The 23,884-nt window shown below is 38.8% G+C and overlaps 1 protein-coding gene across 1 annotated transcript in view; it reads left to right on the top strand.

Annotated features, from left to right (window-relative positions):
* The window catches only part of LOC144443264 (nucleolar protein 6-like), a 167,295-nt gene that overhangs the window by 128,056 nt on the left and 15,355 nt on the right, over window positions 1-23,884 (top strand). Inside the window, exons 18-19 of the mRNA XM_078132697.1 lie at window positions 8,183-8,280; window positions 22,680-22,804. Of these exons, the coding sequence (XP_077988823.1) occupies window positions 8,183-8,280; window positions 22,680-22,804 (223 nt within the window). The remainder of the gene's footprint in view (window positions 1-8,182; window positions 8,281-22,679; window positions 22,805-23,884) is intronic.

Here is a 23,884-nt window from a genome sequence, read left to right as displayed (position 1 = left end):
TATACACTTACACATATACTGATGTGGTTACAAGTTATTCATCCTCAGCTATATACACTTACATATTTACTGATGTGGTTACAAGTTATTCATCCTCAGCTGTATACACTTGCATATATACTGATGTGGTTACAAGTTATTCATCCTGAGCTATATACACTTACATATATACTGATGTGGTTACAAGTTATTCATCCTGAGCTGTATACACTTACATATATACTGATGTGGTTACAAGTTCTTCATCCTGAGCTATATACACTTACATATATACTTATGTGGTTACAAGTTATTCATCCTCGGCTATATACACTTACATATATACTGATGTGGTTACAAGTTATTCATCCTCAGCTATATACACTTACATATTTACTGATGTGGTTACAAGTTATTCATCCTCAGCTATATACACTTACATATATACTGATGTGGTTACAAGTTATTCATCCTCAGCTATATACACTTACATATATACTGATGTGGTTACAAGTTATTCATCCTCAGCTATATACACTTACATATTTACTGATGTGGTTACAAGTTATTCATCCTCAGCTGTATACACTTACATATATACTTATGTGGTTACAAGTTATTCATCCTCAGCTATATACACTTACATATATACTGATGTGGTTACAAGTTATTCATTCTCAGCTATATACACTTACATATATACTGATGTGGTTACAAGTTATTCATCCTCAGCTATATACACTTACATATTTACTGATGTGGTTACAAGTTATTCATCCTCAGCTATATACACTTACATATATACTGATGTGGTTACAAGTTATTCATCCTCGGCTATATACACTTACTTATATACTGATGTGGTTACAAGTTATTCATCCTCAGCTATATACACTTACATATTTACTGATGTGGTTACAAGTTATTCATCCTCAGCTGTATACACTTGCATATATACTGATGTGGTTACAAGTTATTCATCCTGAGCTATATACACTTACATATATACTGATGTGGTTACAAGTTATTCATCCTGAGCTGTATACACTTACATATATACTTATGTGGTTACAAGTTCTTCATCCTGAGCTATATACACTTACATATATACTGATGTGGTTACAAGTTATTCATCCTGAGCTATATACACTTACATATATACTTATGTGGTTACAAGTTATTCATCCTCAGCTGTATACACTTATATATATACTGATGTGGTTACAAGTTATTCATCCTCAGCTGTATACACTTACATATATACTTATGTGGTTACAAGTTATTCATCCTCAGCTGTATACACTTACATATATACTGATGTGGTTACAAGTTATTCATCCTCAGCTGTATACACTTACATATATACTTATGTGGTTACAAGTTATTCATCCTCAGCTGTATACACTTACATATATACTTATGTGGTTACAAGTTATTCATCCTCAGCTGTATACATTTGCATATATACTTATGTGGTTACAAGTTATTCATCCTCAGCTATATACACTTACATATATACTGATGTGGTTACAAGTTATTCATCCTCAGCTATATACACTTACATATATACTGATGTGGTTACAAGTTATTCATCCTCAGCTGTATACACTTACATATATACTGATGTGGTTACAAGTTATTCATCCTCAGCTATATACACTTGCATATTTACTGATGTGGTTACAAGTTATTCATCCTCAGCTATATACACTTACATATATACTGATGTGGTTACAAGTTATTCATCCTCGGCTATATACACTTACTTATATACTGATGTGGTTACAAGTTATTCATCCTCAGCTATATACACTTACATATTTACTGATGTGGTTACAAGTTATTCATCCTCAGCTATATACACTTACATATACTGATGTGGTTACAAGTTATTCATACTCAGCTATATACACTTACATATATACTGATGTGGTTACAAGTTATTCATCCTCAGCTGTATACACTTACATATATACTGATGTGGTTACAAGTTATTCATCCTCAGCTGTATACACTTACATATATACTTATGTGGTTACAAGTTATTCATCCTCAGCTATATACACTTACATATATACTGATGTGGTTACAAGTTATTCATCCTCAGCTATATACACTTACATATATACTGATGTGGTTACAAGTTATTCATCCTCAGCTGTATACACTTACATATATACTGATGTGGTTACAAGTTATTCATCCTCAGCTGTATACACTTACATATATACTGATGTGGTTACAAGTTATTCATCCTGAGCTGTATACACTTACATATATACTGATGTGGTTACAAGTTATTCATCCTGAGCTATATACACTTACATATATACTGATGTGGTTACAAGTTCTTCATCCTGAGCTATATACACTTACATATTTACTGATGTGGTTACAAGTTATTCATCCTGAGCTATATACACTTACATATATACTGATGTGGTTACAAGTTATTCATCCTCAGCTATATACACTTACATATATACTGATGTGGTTACAAGTTATTCATCCTCAGCTATATACACTTACATATATACTGATGTGGTTACAAGTTATTCATCCTGAGCTGTATACACTTACATATATACTGATGTGGTTACAAGTTATTCATTCTCAGCTATATACACTTACATATATACTGATGTGGTTACAAGTTATTCATCCTCAGCTATATACACTTACATATATACTGATGTGGTTACAAGTTATTCATCCTGAGCTGTATACACTTACATATATACTGATGTGGTTACAAGTTATTCATCCTCAGCTGTATACACTTACATATATACTTATGTGGTTACAAGTTATTCATCCTCAGCTATATACACTTACATATATACTGATGTGGTTACAAGTTATTCATCCTGAGCTATATACACTTACATATATACTGATGTGGTTACAAGTTATTCATCCTGAGCTGTATACACTTACATATATACTGATGTGGTTACAAGTTATTCATCCTCAGCTGTATACACTTACATATATACTTATGTGGTTACAAGTTATTCATCCTCAGCTATATACACTTACATATATACTGATGTGGTTACAAGTTATTCATCCTCAGCTATATACACTTACATATATACTGATGTGGTTACAAGTTATTCATCCTCAGCTATATACACTTACATATATACTTATGTGGTTACAAGTTATTCATCCTCAGCTGTATACACTTACATATATACTTATGTGGTTACAAGTTATTCATCCTCAGCTGTATACATTTGCATATATACTTATGTGGTTACAAGTTATTCATCCTCAGCTATATACACTTACATATATACTGATGTGGTTACAAGTTATTCATCCTCAGCTATATACACTTACATATATACTGATGTGGTTACAAGTTATTCATCCTCAGCTGTATACACTTACATATATACTGATGTGGTTACAAGTTATTCATCCTCAGCTATATACACTTGCATATTTACTGATGTGGTTACAAGTTATTCATCCTCAGCTATATACACTTACATATATACTGATGTGGTTACAAGTTATTCATTCTCAGCTATATACACTTACATATATACTGATGTGGTTACAAGTTATTCATCCTCAGCTGTATACACTTGCATATATACTGATGTGGTTACAAGTTATTCATCCTGAGCTATATACACTTACATATATACTGATGTGGTTACAAGTTATTCATCCTCAGCTGTATACACTTACATATATACTGATGTGGTTACAAGTTATTCATCCTGAGCTGTATACACTTACATATATACTTATGTGGTTACAAGTTCTTCATCCTGAGCTATATACACTTACATATATACTTATGTGGTTACAAGTTATTCATCCTCAGCTGTATACACTTACATATATACTGATGTGGTTACAAGTTATTCATCCTGAGCTGTATACACTTACATATATACTGATGTGGTTACAAGTTATTCATCCTGAGCTATATACACTTACATATATACTTATGTGGTTACAAGTTATTCATCCTCAGCTGTATACACTTACATATATACTTATGAGGTTACAAGTTATTCATCCTCAGCTGTATACACTTACATATATACTTATGTGGTTACAAGTTATTCATCCTCAGCTGTATACATTTGCATATATACTTATGTGGTTACAAGTTATTCATCCTCAGCTGTATACATTTGCATATATACTTATGTGGTTACAAGTTATTCATCCTCAGCTATATACACTTACATATATACTTATGTGGTTACAAGTTATTCATCCTCAGCTGTATACATTTGCATATATACTTATGTGGTTACAAGTTATTCATCCTCAGCTATATACACTTACATATATACTGATGTGGTTACAAGTTATTCATCCTCAGCTGTATACACTTACATATATACTGATGTGGTTACAAGTTATTCATCCTCAGCTGTATACACTTACATATATACTTATGTGGTTACAAGTTATTCATCCTCAGCTGTATACACTTACATATATACTTATGTGGTTACAAGTTATTCATCCTCAGCTGTATACATTTGCATATTTACTGATCTGGTTACAAGTTATTCATCCTCAGCTGTATACACTTGCATATATACTGATGTGGTTACAAGTTGATCATCCTGAGCTGTATACACTTGCATATATACTGATGTGGTTACAAGTTATTCATCCTCAGCTGTATACATTTGCATATATACTTATGTGGTTACAAGTTATTCATCCTCAGCTATATACACTTACATATATACTGATGTGGTTACAAGTTATTCATCCTCAGCTGTATACACTTACATATATACTGATGTGGTTACAAGTTATTCATCCTCAGCTGTATACACTTACATATATACTTATGTGGTTACAAGTTATTCATCCTCAGCTATATACACTTACATATATACTGATGTGGTTACAAGTTATTCATCCTCAGCTGTATACACTTACATATATACTGATGTGGTTACAAGTTATTCATCCTCAGCTGTATACACTTACATATATACTGATGTGGTTACAAGTTATTCATCCTCATCTGTATACACTTATATATATACTGATGTGGTTACAAGTTATTCATCCTCAGCTGTATACACTTACATATATACTTATGTGGTTACAAGTTATTCATCCTCAGCTGTATACACTTACATATATACTTATGTGGTTACAAGTTATTCATCCTCAGCTGTATACATTTGCATATTTACTGATCTGGTTACAAGTTATTCATCCTCAGCTGTATACACTTGCATATTTACTGATGTGGTTACAAGTTATTCATCCTCAGCTGTATACACTTGCATATATACTGATGTGGTTACAAGTTATTCATCCTCAGCTGTATACACTTGCATATTTACTGATGTGGTTACAAGTTGATCATCCTGAGTTGTATATACTTACATATATACTGATGTGGATACAAGTTATTCATCCTCAGCTGTATACATTCGCATATTTACTGATCTGGTTACAAGTTATTCATCCTCAGCTGTATACACTTGCATATATACTGATGTGGTTACAAGTTTAAAACAATTTTGTTTGTTGACAGAGAAGTTGATCACCTCATAAAACCTTGTTGTAATTTAAGCCAGCTTCACTGTAGCTGTGCTCTAACAAATCAACACATGTAATACGTATGATGTATAATGTAACAGTTTTCATACCTGTATGTATTGTGTATTCAACGATCTATCAAACATACAGCTTAAAAAAACCTTGATATTCACCAAAAACTATTCCTTTTCCTTGATTATCTTGCTTGGATCCATAAATCATCAAAAATTACAGCTCTTTGCTGAAGCTTTCACTAATCACAGTGTATGAGAATCAGACAGCATACAACTGCTATGTTACGTACCATTGGCTAATCATAGTGTATAAATCAGACAGCATGCAACCTCTATGTTACGTACCATTGGCTAATCATAGTGTATAAATCAGACAGCATGCAACCGCTATGTTACGTACCATTGGCTAATCATAGTGTATGAATCAGACAGCATGCAATCGCTATGTTACGTACCATTGGCTAATCATAGTGTATGAATCAGACAGCATGCAACCGCTTTGTTACGTACCATTGGCTAATCATAGTGTATAAATCAGACAGCATGCAACCGCAATGTTACGTACCATTAGCTAATCATAGTGTATAAATCAGACAGCATGCAACCGCTATGTTACGTACCAATAGCTAATCATAGTGTATGAATCAGACAGCATGCAACCGCTATGTTACGTACCATTGGCTAATCATAGTGTATAAATCAGACAGCATGCAACCGCAATGTTACGTACCATTGGCTAATCATAGTGTATAAATCAGACAGCATGCAACCTCTATGTTACGTACCATTGGCTAATCATAGTGTATAAATCAGACAGCATACAACCGCTATGTTACGTACCATTGGCTAATCATAGTGTATGAATCAGACAGCATACAACTGCTATATTACGTACCATTGGCTAATCATAGTGTATAAATCAGACAGCATGCAACCGCTATGTTACGTACCATTGGCTAATCATAGTGTATAAATCAGACAGCATACAACCGCTATGTTATGTACCATTACAAATTTATGTGTTGTAACATGTATGACCTTTGCCTGTTAGACTACTGAATATTCATTAAACTCAATGACAAATCATGGCCGCTGATAGAGAGCCAACATAGCCAACAATGTGTAGATCTCATCCTTCCCAATAGGACAGTGGTTATAAGCATATGTGACCAGAGTACGTGAATGTTCATGGACAGCACGGATTTGAAGTAAACTTTCAAGTATGGCATGCCTTGCATCTGGAGACTAAGAGTTGGTCAATATTCTCAATCAAAATAATATTTTCAGTGCAATTATATATTTTTTTTATAGTTACAACCAAATTTAGAGTGGGTCATCTATGCCCCATCACTTGTAAAATAGTTAGTCAGGTCCAAAAAATGTGTGTCAAATGATGCAAAGACACAGTCTGGCTGCAACACTGATAACATACTGCTTTTGCCCAGTGAAAAATGAAGCTACACATGACAGTCACAAACCATTAGCGGTCCAAGTGCAACAAACCCGCATGCTTGCCTGGCGAAAACGGGTGTCATAAAAGTTGTTTGCATCTCTAAAGCTGTTTGTAGCGTTACTTATAATAGCCTAATAAATTGATAACAACTGATATAAGACGGAGATAAGGTTTGCCTCAATTGACTCACTCCTTAGAAATGATCTTACCCTGTGAACTACACTTTTACAGCTGTTTACTTGTGTTATGTAAGAGCCCATCATCACATGTGTAAATATTGGTACTCTTAGATAACAAGTCCACTTGCTTGGCTAATGGCTTGTCCCAGTAATGATCAGGAAAGGTTTACTATATAGGCAAGGTATGACTGTAGAGAGAATGATGAGAGACATAATGTAACTTCTACATGACATCAGATAATAGACATTTCATTTACTGAAATCAGATGTCTAATAACACACCAAATACATGTATGTCACCAACCAAACAAACACTCAGGTACATGTATACTACTGCAAAAAAAAAGATGGGATTGTCTAGTATATTTTTAGACAATTTGCATGTAATCATGATATGCACATACAATGTTATACTTAAATTCGTCCCCCGTGACTTCCTCACATGATCTTATTAGTCCTCTGAAGGAGGGATTTTGACAGTGGGTGCCATCCGTCTGTGTGTGTGTGTGTGTGTGTGTGTGTGTGTGTGTGTGTGTGTGTGTGTGTGTGTGTGTGTGTCATCTGTCTTTGTTTCTGTGATGTCATTCTCAGACATGCAATATCTGATGTCTTGCCATATTGCACATATGTGCATCACTTTGTTTGCAACATATGCAAATTTGACGAATGGCAGCTATATTTGTAGTTAAAAATCAATATTTACAACATAGCTCTAAAGCTTTATATTAGTTTCAGTCCAGTCAGTGGTTTAGCCCAATACTATTAGGTGTGAACTTTCTTTTCAGACATGAAACTTTCCATGTTAGTCATCAAAATGTGGCCCTTTCCTGCAAATCACAAACATATTTTAGTATTTATTTGTTGCAACTATTAAAGGTTTTAAATTTTAAATCTGGTCACAATTAAATCATATATGTAGAAGTAATGCATTTGAAGGGGGTGGGGGGAGAAGGACTGTATTTTCTGTGAAGACTTGTTTAAACACTTCTTAAGTTATATATGAATTTGATTTTCAGATCACAAGTTGTCGGATTTTTGCGCTTTCTTCACCTACTGAGAGATCATGACTGGCAAGGCAATCCTCTGGTTGTAAACCTTAATGGCAGTCTGGACTGTGAGTATGATGTTTGTATGCTATAAGTGTGTGTGTGTGTATTTGTGTATGCATGTGTGTGTGTGTGTGTGTGTGTGTACATGTGTGTGTGTATGTACGAGTGCTTTTATATGTTATCATACGTAAAAATATTATTTTTCTTTGTGTTATAATAGTTATGATAATTAACAATAATATTTAATATTTGGAAGAGTACTTTGAAGCCATGTCCTGGCTGGCTGTGAGTGTGGCCTGTGTGATTTCAACTTCCAAAAGTCAAAACTCAGACTGAATTACATCGCTATGGTACGTTGCAGAACTTATAATGTATATGACTTGTGCAAATTAAGTCAGCTATGAACCAAGTGCTGATGATTTTTTTTAATGACAACATAAATACATTTGTAACCCATGATGAAAAATGTTGTCAACTAATAGCAATGTGTCAGCATCCATGCTATGTTGTCAACTAATAGCAATGTGTCAGCATCCATGCTATGTTGTCAACTAATAGCAATGTGTCAGCATCCATGCTATGTTGTCAACTAATAGTAATGTGTCAGCATCCATGCTATGTTGTCAACTAATAGTAATGTGTCAGCATCCATGCTATGTTGTCAACTAATAGCAATGTGTCAGCATCCATGCTATGTTGTAAAATTTCGTCAAGTTTGATTGATCCCAAGATTGACTGTATGTCGTACATGTGACATTGTTCAAAAATTGTATTTTATCGTGAAAGAAAAAGTAGGCTAATTAGAGATGATTACAGTCCATACAATTTTAATACAAATAATTTGTTTCTTATCCCTTTACCACCATACCGACTCAGAATATTGAGAGTCATATTGTATGGAAAATGATGTCAGGAGAAGCTGAATTGTGTCTCAAAATAATATTTCTCTTACCCTGCCATGTGGTGCCCGATGTCATCGAAAATCAGAACTGTAGTTTTCCCATGCTCATCTACATCTTTTATATAGTCATTTCTCCTCCAGAGAAATATTCTACCACACTACATTTCACCATTTTAAAGCCCTTTTAGTCAGTACACCAAGGTCCAAAAAATGGCTTAAAACAAGAGTTACCTTTAACATGGTTTGAAGTAAAATTTTTGACAGCATATTTGGTTAGAGTAATATCTGGGCCTTCAGAAAACTGATGTTGCCCCTATGGACTCTCTTGCGCAAATTCACAGGAGGCAGTTTCCATGGTAATGGTGACATAATTTTAAAGGATGCTAAACATTAAAAAATGTCATATCTCAGGCTCCAGAAGTGCTATAATCATAATCAAAGTATGTGTATATATGTTTGGGGAGACAGGCAACTCATTGATCATATGACCTTTCTGATCAAAGGTCAAAGTCATAGTGAAAATTCAAGGTCATCTTATTTTTTCTATATTTTTATTAAACCTCTGGCAGAAAGTTTTATATAACAAACATCAGGCATAGTTGTTATTGCTGAAAATCAGTCATAAATATAGCAAATGATATAGTCTTTCAGGAAAAATACTGTAAAAACCTATTTGGAGATGCTTTATTACAAAATCTTGTTACCAGACAACTGATATCAAGATCCACAATTGTGAAAAATATGACAATACTGATGATCTCAAGGTCCTCAAGTGCTATAGGTTTGACCAAAGTGTCTGTACATGGGTTTTAGGGGATGGGCAACTCAATGAACACATGATCTTTTTGATCAAAGGTCAAGGTCATAGCCAAAATTCAAGGTCATCATAATTTTTTAGTTTTTAATTATCAACAAATCACCGAAACATTACAATAAGTACAATTAAAAGATAATGTTATATGCTACAAAGAGGTCATAATAGAAAGATTATGACAAAAATATATTGGACGTTGCTTCAAATTCCACAAATGAAATTAAAGATGGCGACAAAGCTGACATGGAAGAGTATGGTGGAAGGACAATGTAAACAGATTGGATTAAACATCAATGACTATGGGAACAGGCAGAAATGGAGGAATGTGATTGCCACATGTAAAGAAGAACAATCGGTGACCCCCAGGGGGAAGAAATCGACTTTAATTAATGATGATGATGAAATTACTAGGTCAGCAAGATGATGTTAGCTCGTCAACTGATTTGATATCTTGAATAGTTCTGAAACAGTTTAATGCTGTATATCTTGGTGTCTGGCAGAGCTATGAGTATGATGTAATTGTTCTTAAATTGGTATTTAGGGATGGGCTACACATTGCCATTGGTTAGGTGACATTTTACATATACGGTCAAAGTCAAACCTGAGGGCAGGCGTTTCATTGGGGGGGGGGGGGGGGGTTCATACAGTAATATGAAAATGTTAAGTACTGGCATATTACCGCTGAGGAAGAAACATGACGAATCCTATCAGATATTGTTGCTTAAACAGCTATAAACTCAACGTAGGGAATCACAACTAAACTTAAAATTAATCACCCAGTATGGGGTAAATAAAGAGAAAAACGTATCTCAGAATAGACTAATTACTGCAAGGGAAGAAATCTACTGAACACAACAGACAGAATTATCAAAGAAATTTGCTTGGTGGAACTAAACAAAACAAAGCAAAATTAATAAGAACAATACAATATGAAAATGTATAACTTTATTGCCATTTGCATAAATTGCATTGGAAATTGGCTTCCTATGTGCACTCATAAAAAGAGGTAAATAAAATTGAAAACTAAAGATTGGAAGGAAAATACAAGTGACATAAAATTAATGTAACACATCAAACAATTCAAAATACACATGATGCTAAACAGATACAATGCCGAGACAAACATGAAACTAAAACAAATGGTGAAATATCCTAGGACTGGTTTAAAATGCGAATCGCGGATTGATAAAAGCTCTTTCTAAATGTTCTGATTTCGTTTTAATACTCCTGTACCACCTACCCGAGGGTAACAGTTCAAACAATGTATGTACTGGATGACTGGAATCCTTAATGATGGATGTAGCTTTGTGAATGGATCTGGAGTGATAGATTGATTGTAAGGGTGGTAATTCTGTACCAATGATTCTCTGTGCTGTCAGGACGACTCTCTCAAGTGTAACAACTCATCGTAGGTGATGTTGTTAAACCAGATTCTGTTCATCGAAAATACTCACCTTTATTATACTACTATTGGGTTACCCTTTTGCTTTTAGCCTAACTTCGCAAAATAAAGTCGTGACCCCTGACCCACCTGTGGCTATCCCATGATGCCCCTTTTCCCTCCAGTACTAAATTTTGCGAGCGAAAGAAGACGTACATTTTCTTCGCTCACGACAAAATAGCCTTTTCAAGCCTTGGTGGATTGTTATAGCTGACTTCTGTGGCACCCAGTCCCTGGAAACCCCAGCTGAGTCCTTTCTTTTATTCTTTTCATTCAATTGTGCTTGTTTTAAGCTTCGCTTTTCTTTATTTGTTCTGTTTGTATTGAGCGGTCGTCTGTTGTGTTCCGTTACACGACCGTTTCAATTTTTTTTCCGCTTTTGACTATTGTTTAAAGCGTATTTTCAAACCATGCTTCCGAACCAAAAGAAGGGGTCTTGTGGACATGTTTTCCACATGGAGGACCTCCACAAATTTTGCCCTTCTTGTCGGAAGTGTTCCCGTACTTCACCATGCAAAACCGTATGCGGTCATTGGGTAGACGATCAATGGCAGGAATTCGATAAACCTATTGAATCGTCACGTAAACCTAAATCAAAGCAGAGTAAGCGGACCTCCGCTGCTCCGAGCACCGATTTAGATAAATTTTCAGGTAAGTCTTGTGTAAGTGTGGGTTCTCCCACGACAAAACGCCCTTCTGAGGGCGAGGTCTTAACCACAACGGGTTCTGAAGTACGGGTTTCTCGTGGACCTATGCAGGACTCGTCCGATAAGGGACGTCCTGATACGGGTATTGTTAGTGGAGAGTGTCCTGTAATTACAGACAGCCCCTCTTCCTACAAACCTGATTCTCGTTCTCCGTCTCCGACACCTCAATATAGCGGTCGGTTTCGAGAACCTCCCAGACGAACTGACGTAAACCCTTCGAACCGTCCACATACCGTTCAAGGGTCGTTCAGTGAACGACAAACCATGCCGTCGAATATGCTAGATTCTTCGCGTGGGGTAATACCGGAAGTCACTTCCCGCCCTACTGCTAGCGGATCACGTGATCAGTCACCTGATCCTAGGTCGATACCATGGCCTCCTACGGGGACGCTACCATATCCATTCAATGCTATGGGCTACCCACAAGGTGAAACTTCCACAGATTTGGATCCAAGACAAAATCCATTTCCTTGGACTGCCTTTGGCCAACCTACAGGGTTTTGGCCTCCACCTAATTATTGGTCACCTTATGGTTACCCCCCCACCATGGATACCCATCAGTCTAGGGGTCCCTGGGGAGGAGGGGATAGAGGAAGAGAGAGGTCACGGTCGCCTTATGACCGTTCCCAGTGCCACCGTCGTTCACGCAGTCCGCCGGAACGTGACGTAGGGGTACTTCGATTTCGCAGAGATCGCTCTCGTTCCCCACGCCGCTCGCACAGTCCACCGAGGCGCGGGGATCGTAGATCATCGCCTTCACCGAGACGCTCTTCCAGACCACGCATTCCGGTAACGCGTGAAGAGCGTTCTCCCTCGTCTTCACCAACACGTTTCTGCCGCTTACAGGGCGAACGTTTCGGATCTCTATGAAGACGCGATCCCGATGAAATGTCCTTAACGGCCCCAGAGGATCGCGACCTTCTTGGGGGCGCTGGCCATTCGGATGACGATCGGGTTAGACCGCCGCCCTCTGAATCAGAGGGGAGAGCGCCCTCTCCGGAACGCTTTTCTGATATTCCATTTAGTCAATGCGTTGAATGGGTTTATCAACAGTTCCCAGATAAATGTACCCGTCCCACTGCAACGAATTCGGTACAGTCTGAGACAAGCTTAGCGTTGGAGGGCCAACTCGACCAGACGGAGTATCAACCTGCTACACTCCCCCTCTCAGCTATGGTCACTTCAGTACAGGGTAAAGTGTCCTCAGAGGTTTGTGGCAAGGGTCCAGGTCAGCCGCCAATGCGAATGAATAGGTACCCTTGGTTCCGCTATCCAGGGAAACCTTATCGTACCCACGCAACCGATCAACGTGTCAACTTTCCAGAGCTGGACACTGATGCTGATGCTGTTGACCAAGATCGTGATGGCTTTAAGAATACTACCATTGATAATAAGCACTTATCACGGTTAGGAGAAGGATACGCATTATCCCTTCGGATATTCTCCTCTATCGATTGGTTCCTTGCTACTACGGTGTCAGAGATGAGGTCCGCCCATCCTGACTCACAGAAGATATTTCGTCTGATGCAGGTAGTTAATAAAGCACTTAGCCACGTGACTGAGCAGACGACTAGATCACGTGCTGCCTTGTTACTCCTTCAGCGAGATGCTTTTCTACGTCGTAACTCAATTGTGTTGCCAACAGAATTAAGACAGGAAGTTCGTGCAGCACCGATTGATGCACCTTCTCTATTTGCTGGCACTTTAACTTCTATAGCTAACCGTGCCAGCGAAGCAAAGCAGCGGGAGCGTTTGATTTTTGACACTCCCCGTTCGAAACCGCGTACAAACTTCAAACAGTCCCCAGTCAGTAGTAAGTCCCCTGTGACAAACATCTCGCGAGGTTCACAGAGGGGACGAGGACGGGGTAGACAGACTTCCCGAGGCCGTGGTAGAGGCAAGCCTCAGTGGTCTGTGACGAACAAAGACAGCAAACCCGGACCACCCTCAGGGAGGGGTTCAGGTGGTTTCGCGCAACATTCCTGTTGGTGCTCCCGTCTTTACCGCCCCTACTACACCCTCTCAATCAAGCGTAGGGCCAGTAGGGGGAAGGCTCCTGTCATTCGCCAAAGAGTGGCAGCTGATTACCGACGATTCCTTGGTTCTTTCAATAGTAAGAGAGGGTTATCGCCTAGAGTTCGAACGTCACCCACCACTTACAATGTCTCCCTTTGTCACAGTGCTTCCAGACAACAAGCAAAAAAGAGAAGCTCTGTTAGAAGCAATTCAAACCTTAGTCAAAAAAGGGGTAGTCAGACAGGTGAACGCTACCAATGCAGGTCCAGGGTTTTACAACCACCTGTTTTTGGTGCCAAAAAAATCGGGGGGTGGCGCCCGATTCTGAACCTAACAGCACTGAATCAATTCATGACCGTGTCCAAGTTCAAGATGGAGACCACGCGATCCATTCTCGCCGCTGTTCAGCCAGGGGAATGGATGGCGTCAATCGATCTAAAGGACGCATATTTTCATGTACCGATTCACGATTCATGCCATCGGTTTCTTCGTTTTGCGGTGGACGAGCAGATTTTCGAATATGTTGCTCTTCCCTTCGGCCTTGCGACGGCCCCCAGAATCTTCACTCGTATCATTTTAGCCCCCGTGGCATGGCTACATCAAAGGGGCATTCTGCTTCACCCTTATCTCGACGATTGGCTTCTTCGCAGCATGACTCAAGAAGCCTTAGTTCTTCGGGTTCAAGAGACCCTATCCGTTCTAGTTCGTTTGGGTTTTCTCCCCAATTACGAAAAGTCGCAACTAGTCCCCACACAAGACATGAACTTTGTGGGGATGCATTTTCTAACATACCGAGGTATTGTCTGCCCCCCTCAGGACAGGGTAGACAAGCTAGCGAGTGCCATTCATACGATCCTTCCCAGGCATGCCACTCAGGCAAGGGTAATACTGTCCATCCTAGGGTTGATGAATTCTCTTATAGATCTCACCCCATGGGCACGTTTGCGTATGCGCCCCATCCAATTATACCTATTGGCATTCTGGCGCCCATCATTACACCCCCTCTCTTTCAAGGTTCCTATTCGTCCGTCTCTCCGCTTGCACCTGCTTTGGTGGGTGGACGAGAACAATTTGCTAGAAGGGAGGTCCCTAGTGTATCAAAAGGCGAACCTGTCCCTTTTCACCGATGCTTCGAAAGAGGGATGGGGAGCCCACTGCGACTCCCAGGTGGCCTCAGGTCAGTGGGGGGGGAGTAACAAGTCAGAGACACATCAACTGGTTAGAACTCAAGGCAGTCTTTCTAGCCCTAGTGCAATTCGAGACTCTGGTGTCGGCTCGCCACGTACTGCTCCACTCCGACAATACGACAGTGGTAGCATATGTAAACAAAATGGGGGGCACAAAGTCACCAGACCTCTGTTATCTGCTCTGGGACATGATGTTTTGGTGCAAAGAGAGGGACATAACCCTAAGAGCACGACATCTCCCCGGCAGACTGAACGGAATCGCCGACGCTCTCTCTCGGCAGAAGAAGGTTCGGCCAACAGAATGGGAGATCCCCCAGGAGGTAGCAAATCAGGTCTTCGCTCACTGGGGAACCCCCCTGCTGGATCTCTTTGCAACTTACCACAACACAAAACTGCCAATGTTCGTAGCTCCAACTCCGGACACAAGGGCAGTAGCGACGGATGCGCTGTCAATCTCATGGGAGGGAATATTAGCGTATGCTTACCCTCCAATAGTGATTCTTCCTCTGGTCCTTCGCAAGGTACAGGAGGAGGATGTAGTCCTTATTCTGATAGCACCGCTATGGCCAAATCGGTCTTGGTTCCCTTGGCTTCTGTCTCTTCTAGTAGATTGCCCAATTCGACTCCCACAGAGGACAGACCTTCTCTCTCAGGGTCGGAGCATTGTTCACCCCAGCCCAGAGATTTTTCGTCTTCACGCATTCAAACTATCGAGAAATCCCTCGTTCAGAAAGGATTTTCTACTGACTCTGCCGCGGTTATCGCAAGACCGCAGCGGGCAAGTACTCTCAGCACTTACAACAGCAAATGGGAACGATTTTGTGATTGGTGTCAGCGAAGGCAGATTGATCCAATCCATATCACTACCAGAGACTTTGCAGACTTCTTGTTAGATCTCTTCAATGTTAAGAAATTTGCTGTAAAGACTATAATGGTATACCGCGCAGCAATTGCATCTACCATTAAGAGTACAGGAGGAAAAGACTTTGGTCAAGATAAAGTCTTATCTAGCATGATTAGGCATTTCCATATCAAGCGTCCTCCTAAACCTATTTCGGTCCCTCAGTGGAATCTGGCATTAGTCCTGAGGGTACTGGAGAAAGCTCCCTTTGAACCTCTGCAATCAGTTTCATTGAGAGCAATGACACTCAAAACAGTCTTCCTCTTGGCCTTAGCGTCAGGCAGAAGACGCAGTGAGATCCATGCTTTGGATGTGAGCAAGGGGAGAATTACCTGGTCTGAATCACAAGTAATTCTCAGGCCTCACCCATCTTTCTTAGCAAAGAACCAGGTACTGGGGTCCTTTTCTTCCCCCATTACCCTTCTTCCTCTCTCTAATTTGGTAGGTTCTGACAAACAAGAGAGATTACTTTGTCCAGTTCGAGCCATACGTTGGTATTTGCATCGTACCAACTCATTCAGAGGAGAGAGATCACGTCTCTTCATCCCTTATGACCCCGACAACAAGAGCGATTGTTCGGCAGCCATAATTTCTAAGTGGATTATTCAGACAGTCAGATGGGCATACCAGGAAGCATCTGATGATAGTTTAAGGTTATCCCGGGTCACAGCCCATGAAGTTAGAGCCATCTCAACTTCTTGGGCAGTACATGCAGGAATTCCAGTAGCAGAAGTACTCAAAGCTGCTACTTGGCGTTCTCCTAATTCTTTTATAAGCTACTATCTTAGAGATATGGCCCAGGATGCATCTGAATTGCAGTCTCTGGGTCCAGTCTGTGTCAGTCAGCACATTGTATAATTGGGATGTCAGGAACTCCCCCCTCCTAATTGGCTGACAAATTCTAACCCAATAGTAGTATAATAAAGGTGAGTATTTTCGATGAACAGAATTGAAGTTTCTACCGAAACTAATTTCTGTGAAGAGAAAATACTCACCTTTATGTGAATCCCTCCCACCACCCCACAGTTCCTGTTTCGTGTACTTTTCCGTATTTTTGTCTGTTAATATGACAAAATTTAGTACTGGAGGGAAAAGGGGCATCATGGGATAGCCACAGGTGGGTCAGGGGTCACGACTTTATTTTGCGAAGTTAGGCTAAAAGCAAAAGGGTAACCCAATAGTAGTATAATAAAGGTGAGTATTTTCTCTTCACAGAAATTAGTTTCGGTAGAAACTTCAACTCTCTATGACAGTGCGGTAAAAATTGACTAAAATACAACCACAACTCATTTCAAATTTCTTTAAAAGTCTCAGAAAATAAAGATGCTGTTGTGCTTTCTTTACAATGTGTTCAGTATTTGTTTGCAAAGACAGTCCATGTGAAAGTTGAATACCCAGGAATTTGAAAATACTCACAATTTCAACTTAATCTAGATCTCTAGCATGAATATCCAAATTGTCAAATTGTTAATAACATGTCACCATACCAATAATGAAATAGCTTTAATATAAAATAAAAGCACTTGGTAAAGGGTTGGCATTCATTCCCACACAAAAGTCCCCAACAAAAATTAAAGAAATGTAACTAAACAGAAAGATGAATGATTTCTCGTGCATAATCTGTCTGAAATATCTGTAGTAAGAAATAAAATATGAAAACATCCTTTAATAGACTAAGATTGATGGACACCACAAATACTATCTAGAAGCAACAGCAGGGGAAGCAATGTCAAAAATCCTTTAACAGTATATATGTAAAGCCTCAAATGAGATATGATCACCCTTTATCTAAAAATGTATGTATCAGTGAGTTGCCAGTAGAGCTTTGAGACCTTTAGATATACACCATTTCAATTCAATTCAATTCAATTCAATTCAATAACTTTATTATCCGTATATGAATGCGGAAATTTGTCTTTCGGCTCAAAACACAATTTACAAACAATTTACACAAGTACAATATATACATATACATATACATATACATACAGTGAGTTTAAAATGACTTTACAGTGAGTTTAAAATAGACACAGCTGTTGGAACGAACGATTTTTTAAAAAGGTTTTTCCTTGCAAGAGGCATTCTGTAACGGCGACCAGATGGGAGCTTAGTGAAAGAATTATGTAAGGGATGCATATAATCATTGACTATTTTCTGGGCTTTTCTGTTAACTGCCGTATGATAATGACATGCCAGTGTTGTTTGACGACAGCCAATGATCTTCTCTGCTGTGTTTACAATACGACAAAGTTTACTCTTGTTTTTAACCGTGAGATTACCATACCAAAGGATTATATTGAAAGTCAAAACACTTTCAATAATAGATCTATACACTAATTGCAGCACGTTCTGACTGACATCGAATGACTTTAATTTCCTAAGGAGATATAGTCTCTGTTGAGCTTTTTTCGCAATATAGTCTGTGTTTTCGGCAAAGGAGAGCTTGCCATCGAGAATTGACCCAAGGTATTTGAAACTAGTGACAACTTCAACAGAGTCTCCATTCATTGATACAGGTGTGAATTGGTCAGTTACTTTATGTGCTACAACTAATTCTTTTGTTTTTGAAACATTCATTTCTAAAAAGCTGTCTTTACACCAATTCTTTAAAATTCCAATGTCACAAAAGTATTCAGCTAAAGAGTCTTCATCAAGTAACAGACCAACAAGTGCCATGTCATCGGCAAATTTAAACAGACAACTTATTGCAGAATTACATCTCATGTGATCAGTATAAATTGAAAATAATGTTGGTGACAACACGCAACCTTGGGGAGCACCAGTATTCAGTACAATTTCATCAGACATATAACCATTGAAAAAAACCCTCTGAGGTCTGTCTTTAAGAAAGTCATGGATCCAGAGAACTAAGTTAGAATTAACATTTAACTTAATCAACTGTTTTAATAGAATGTATGGCTGTATAGTATTGAATGCGCTGGAGAAGTCTATGAACAGAATCCGTACGTACACATTCTTACGTTCTAAATGTTGTACAATTAAATTAAAAAGTGTGATAGATGCATCCTCAACCCCCCTGTGTGCTTTATATGCAAACTGGAAGGGATCTAACTTGTCAACTACATCACTGAGCAGAAACTTCCTAACTATACCTTCCATGCACTTGCACAAAATTGATGTCAATGCAATTGGCCGGTAGTCATTTAACTGTTTAGGGTTGGGCTTCTTTGGAACTGGAATGATTGTGGATGTCTTCCATGAGCGCGGAACAACATGACAATTTAGAAGTATTTGAAAAATGTAGGTGAATACAGGACTGAGTTGTCTAGCACAGGTTTTCAGAACCCTAGTTGTGATTCTATCAGGGCCAGCCGCTTTGTTCCCAGTTAACTTTAAAAAACTTGATTCAACATCACCTTCAGAAATATGAATGGGATCAGGTTGGATATTCTGACATAATTCTAAACATTTCTTGCTAAAGTCCATTGTATCAAAACGAGCGTAAAAGTTATTCAAATCGTTTGAAAGGACAGATAGATCTGTGTTGAATGGAGTTTGCTGTTTACTTTGTTGTTTCCCCATCATAGTTTTCAATCCATCCCAAGCAGCTTTAGCATTACCAGTTTTCAACTTGTCTTCGACCTTTGATTTGTATTTGTGTTTTGCAATTATGGCTTGTCTTCTAAACTCTTTCTCCTTTTCTCTATACTCTTCCTTATTGTTATGCAAAAATGCTACTCGTTTTTCGTTCAAAGTCATCTTCAACTCCTTTGTAATCCAGGGTTTATTATTCAGGAATATACGCACTGATTTATTCTTAACAACAATGCCTTCACAGAACTCAATGTAGCAGGATATGGTATCAACTAGTTCTTGTGGATTGGAACACTTTTCCTTAAACATATCCCAGTCAGTTATTTCGAAACAGTTTTTTAGTTCTTCGGTACATTCCGGCGACCAAATCTGAATAGTTTTAATTTGTTGTTTTTCAGTTTTTAACTTTTGCCTATATTTCGGAAGAAGGTGCACTACATTGTGATCTGAGCGCCCAAGAGGTGGTCTCCCAATCGATCTATACGCATTTGGGATGTTTCCGTAACATAAATCAATAGTTCTATCAAGACGTGTAGGTACGGTGACGTATTGTTGAAGGTTAGGTAGACAAGGAGTAAGGTCACACTGGTTGAAGTCACCAGCGATAAAGACAGGGTTATCAGGGGATTCTTTGACTACTTCATTGTACGCATCAGATATTTTTTCAGCGGCTGTCTTGAAGTTAGGACCTGGTACATAAGCCATCATGATTGTTACTTTTGAGAACTCCCGTGGCAAGTAAAATGGTCGAAACGATACAGTTAATAGTTCGTAGTCATGGGTGCAGACTTGCTCATGAATGTTAAATTGAGTCGCCCACCTGTTGCTGACAAAAACACACAATCCACCTCCGCAGTGTTTTTCAGCTTTTTTACAGTCCCTGTCCGCTCGTATCAGTGTATAACCAGGCAAGGCTATGTTGTCGATATCTTCTGTAAGCTAGGTTTCAGAGAAACACTAGAGGTTACTGCGTCGGAAATCTCCGTCATATCTAACAAGGGCAGTTAGTTCATCCAACTTGTTTTGGAGTGATCTCACATTGGACAAGGTGATGGTAGGGAGTGGATATTTAGAACCACGTCTTTTAAGCCTTGCTTTCAGACCTCCTCTTGAACCTCGTTTCTTTTTGCTTTTCTTATGGCATGACACACTATTGAAATCATATTCTGAAGTGTCGAAATCAATGTTGAGATCGGAGTTGAACCTGGTATGTTGGAATGTTAGTAGGAATTCGCGGCTGTATCTCAGAACAATGGCATCGCTGGAGAGTCCGTGTTCGTTGGTAGAAAAAACGCTTGAAACACGGTCAAAAACAAGGCAAATCACAATAACGGATAAAAAGCATTTTCCATCCATACTCACTGAGGTCTAGATAAAATAACACCGATGAATAAGGTCATTAAACTGCAGCAAAAACGACAGAACAGAGACACGTTGTCGAGCCTAGGGTCAGCCACAGAACAGCGCCCCCCCTCTATTTTCGTTTTTTACATAATTATACATCTCGACTTTAGTCCTAGTTACAAACTTTAGTATTAAAATAAGTATCGGGAATGAAATATACACTGAGCTTGAGTCAAATGTATGATCCTGACTGCAATTTACATAACCAATCAAGTTACGTCAAATTAGTTAATCTCAAGTCTAAACAATCTCTACTAAAACAATCCTATATTTGTCCTAATTGACCGATCAAATGAAGGTCACTATCAAATTCGAGCCAATATGTATGGAATGTAGGAAAACCCTCATTTCTGTGTGATCTGTAGGTTTTTTGTTAGATGTCAATAAAGTACGAGTAGCTGTCTTTATAGTACTTGGTTGTACAGACGTCATTCCTTTTCAGAACCCATCTCTAGACAATTCCCTTACCCCATAGTAAGCTGACCCTAGATATGCCTTTGCTACAAAATTTTTGACAGATGACTTATGGATTGGGTTCCGTCTGTCCGTGCGTGCGTGCGTCCGTCCGTCCGCAGCCGTTTCTTGGAGATGCCTCGACCGATTTTTTTCAAACTTGGTACAGGGGCAACATACAATGACATACATATGCATGTAAATTTGTTTCATTATACGATCCAATATGGCCGCCTAGCAGCCATTTTGTTTGCAAATTTTCCCTGTCTAAAGCCATAACTCAGACATGCTTGAACAGATCTCATTCAAAGTTGGTATTAGGACAGTGTTCTATGACATACATGTGCATATTCATTGTTGTCACGATACGATCCAATATGGCTGCCTGGCAGCCATTTTGTGTGCGAATTTTCCATGTCCAAAGCCATAATTAACTCTGACACGCTTGAACAGATCTCATTCAAAGTTGCCATGGTATTAGGACAGTGTTCTATGACACACATGTGCATATCCATTTTTGTCGTGATACGATCCAATATGGCTGCCTGGCAGCCATTTTGTTTGTGCAGTTTTCATGTCTAAAGCCATAACTCAGACATGCTTGAACAGGTCCCCCCCCCCCCCATACCCGACCCATTCTTTATTGTTGAATTATTATTTATTCCATCACGTCATCTTGAACAGTAGGCATGTCCCATGTCCAATGAGGAGACACAACATGAGTAGGCATGTTCCATGTCCAACGAGCAGACACAACATATCTAAGTCTGTTTGATTTAGGTTCACAAGTGTTGTTGCGTGATCAGAGTAGTGATATCAAGAAAATGACAACATAAACTGCCAGTTCCTTAAAACCCAATCATAGCGGGGCCTATGTCATTCTCAATGACTTGTTCCTTTGATGGCACATCTTGGATGGTGGTTTACGGCGATGTTGGATCATTGAACTTGATTTCATGTTATGAGTGGACAGTGGTTTGTGAACTAACCAGTGAATTCTAGCTCTATATTTTATAGACTTATTGAAACCAGATGTGTTATTTTCATCTTGGCATGTTTAATGAGTTTTCTGCTATGCTTTGAAGGTGAAAGTTTGAAAGAGATCCAAGAAAGATTTGATGGGAATCGCAGTCAACTGCCTGCCATGTTTATCAGCACACCAATATACAAATTAACTTCTCCTTGGACCAACCCACATCCTTCAAAACTGGTGAGTTGAAAGCATCAGAATGTGCTAGAAGTATAGATTCACTTTAATTTCCAGATCCATACATAAATTAAAATTGCTCGTATCCTTAAATATATTCATCAGATCAGTAAAGCATAGTAATATAAATAAGTTCTTGTATCATGACCAAGGCAAGGTTCTTATTACTTACGAGCAACATTTCACCTGTTGACAGGCTTTGTCTAACTGTCAGTTGGGGGGCGGGGGGAGGGGGTGAATAATTATGGCAAAAAATCAAGTGTATAGGCAATGCCTCAAGTGATGAGTCGATACCTGCAAGTGTTGAATCAATGTCTTCAAGTGATGAGTCGATACCTGCAGGTGATGTCATTATTAGGGATTGGAGTGGAAGTCATTATTAGGGATCAGAGTGGAAGTCATTATTAGGGATCAGAGTGGAAGTCATTATTAGGGATCAGAGTGGAAGTCATTATTAGGGATCAGAGTGGAAGTCATTAGGGATCAGAGTGGAAGTCATTATTAGGGATCAGAGTAGAAGTCATCATTAGGGATCAGAGTGGAAGTCATTATTAGGGATCAGAGTGGAAGTCATTATTAGGGATCAGAGTAGAAGTCATCATTAGGGATCAGAGTGGAAGTCATTATTAGGGATCAGAGTGGAAGTCATTATTAGGGATCAGAGTGGAAGTCATTAGGGATCAGAGTGGAAGTCATTATTAGGGATCAGAGTGGAAGTCATTATCAGGGATCAGAGTGGAAGTCATTATTAGGGATCAGAGTGGAAGTCATCAGGGATCAGAGTGGAAGTCATTATTAGGGATTGGAGTGGAAGTCATTATTAGGGATCAGAGTGGAAGTCATTATTAGGGATCAGAGTGGAAGTCATTATTAGGGATCAGAGTGGAAGTCATCATTAGGGATCAGAGTAGAAGTCATTATTAGAGATCAGAATGGAAGTCATTATCAGGGATCAGAGTGGAAGTCATTATTAGGGATCAGAGTAGAAGTCATTATTAGGGATCAGAGTAGAAGTCATTATTAGGGATCAGAGTGGAAGTCATTATTAGGGATCAAAGTGGAAGTCATTATTAGGGATCAGAG

The sequence above is a fragment of the Glandiceps talaboti genome, chromosome 12 (genome assembly GCF_964340395.1).
Source record: "Glandiceps talaboti chromosome 12, keGlaTala1.1, whole genome shotgun sequence".
Lineage (NCBI taxonomy): Eukaryota > Metazoa > Hemichordata > Enteropneusta > Spengelidae > Glandiceps > Glandiceps talaboti.
This window is presented reverse-complemented; position numbering and strand designations above follow the sequence as displayed.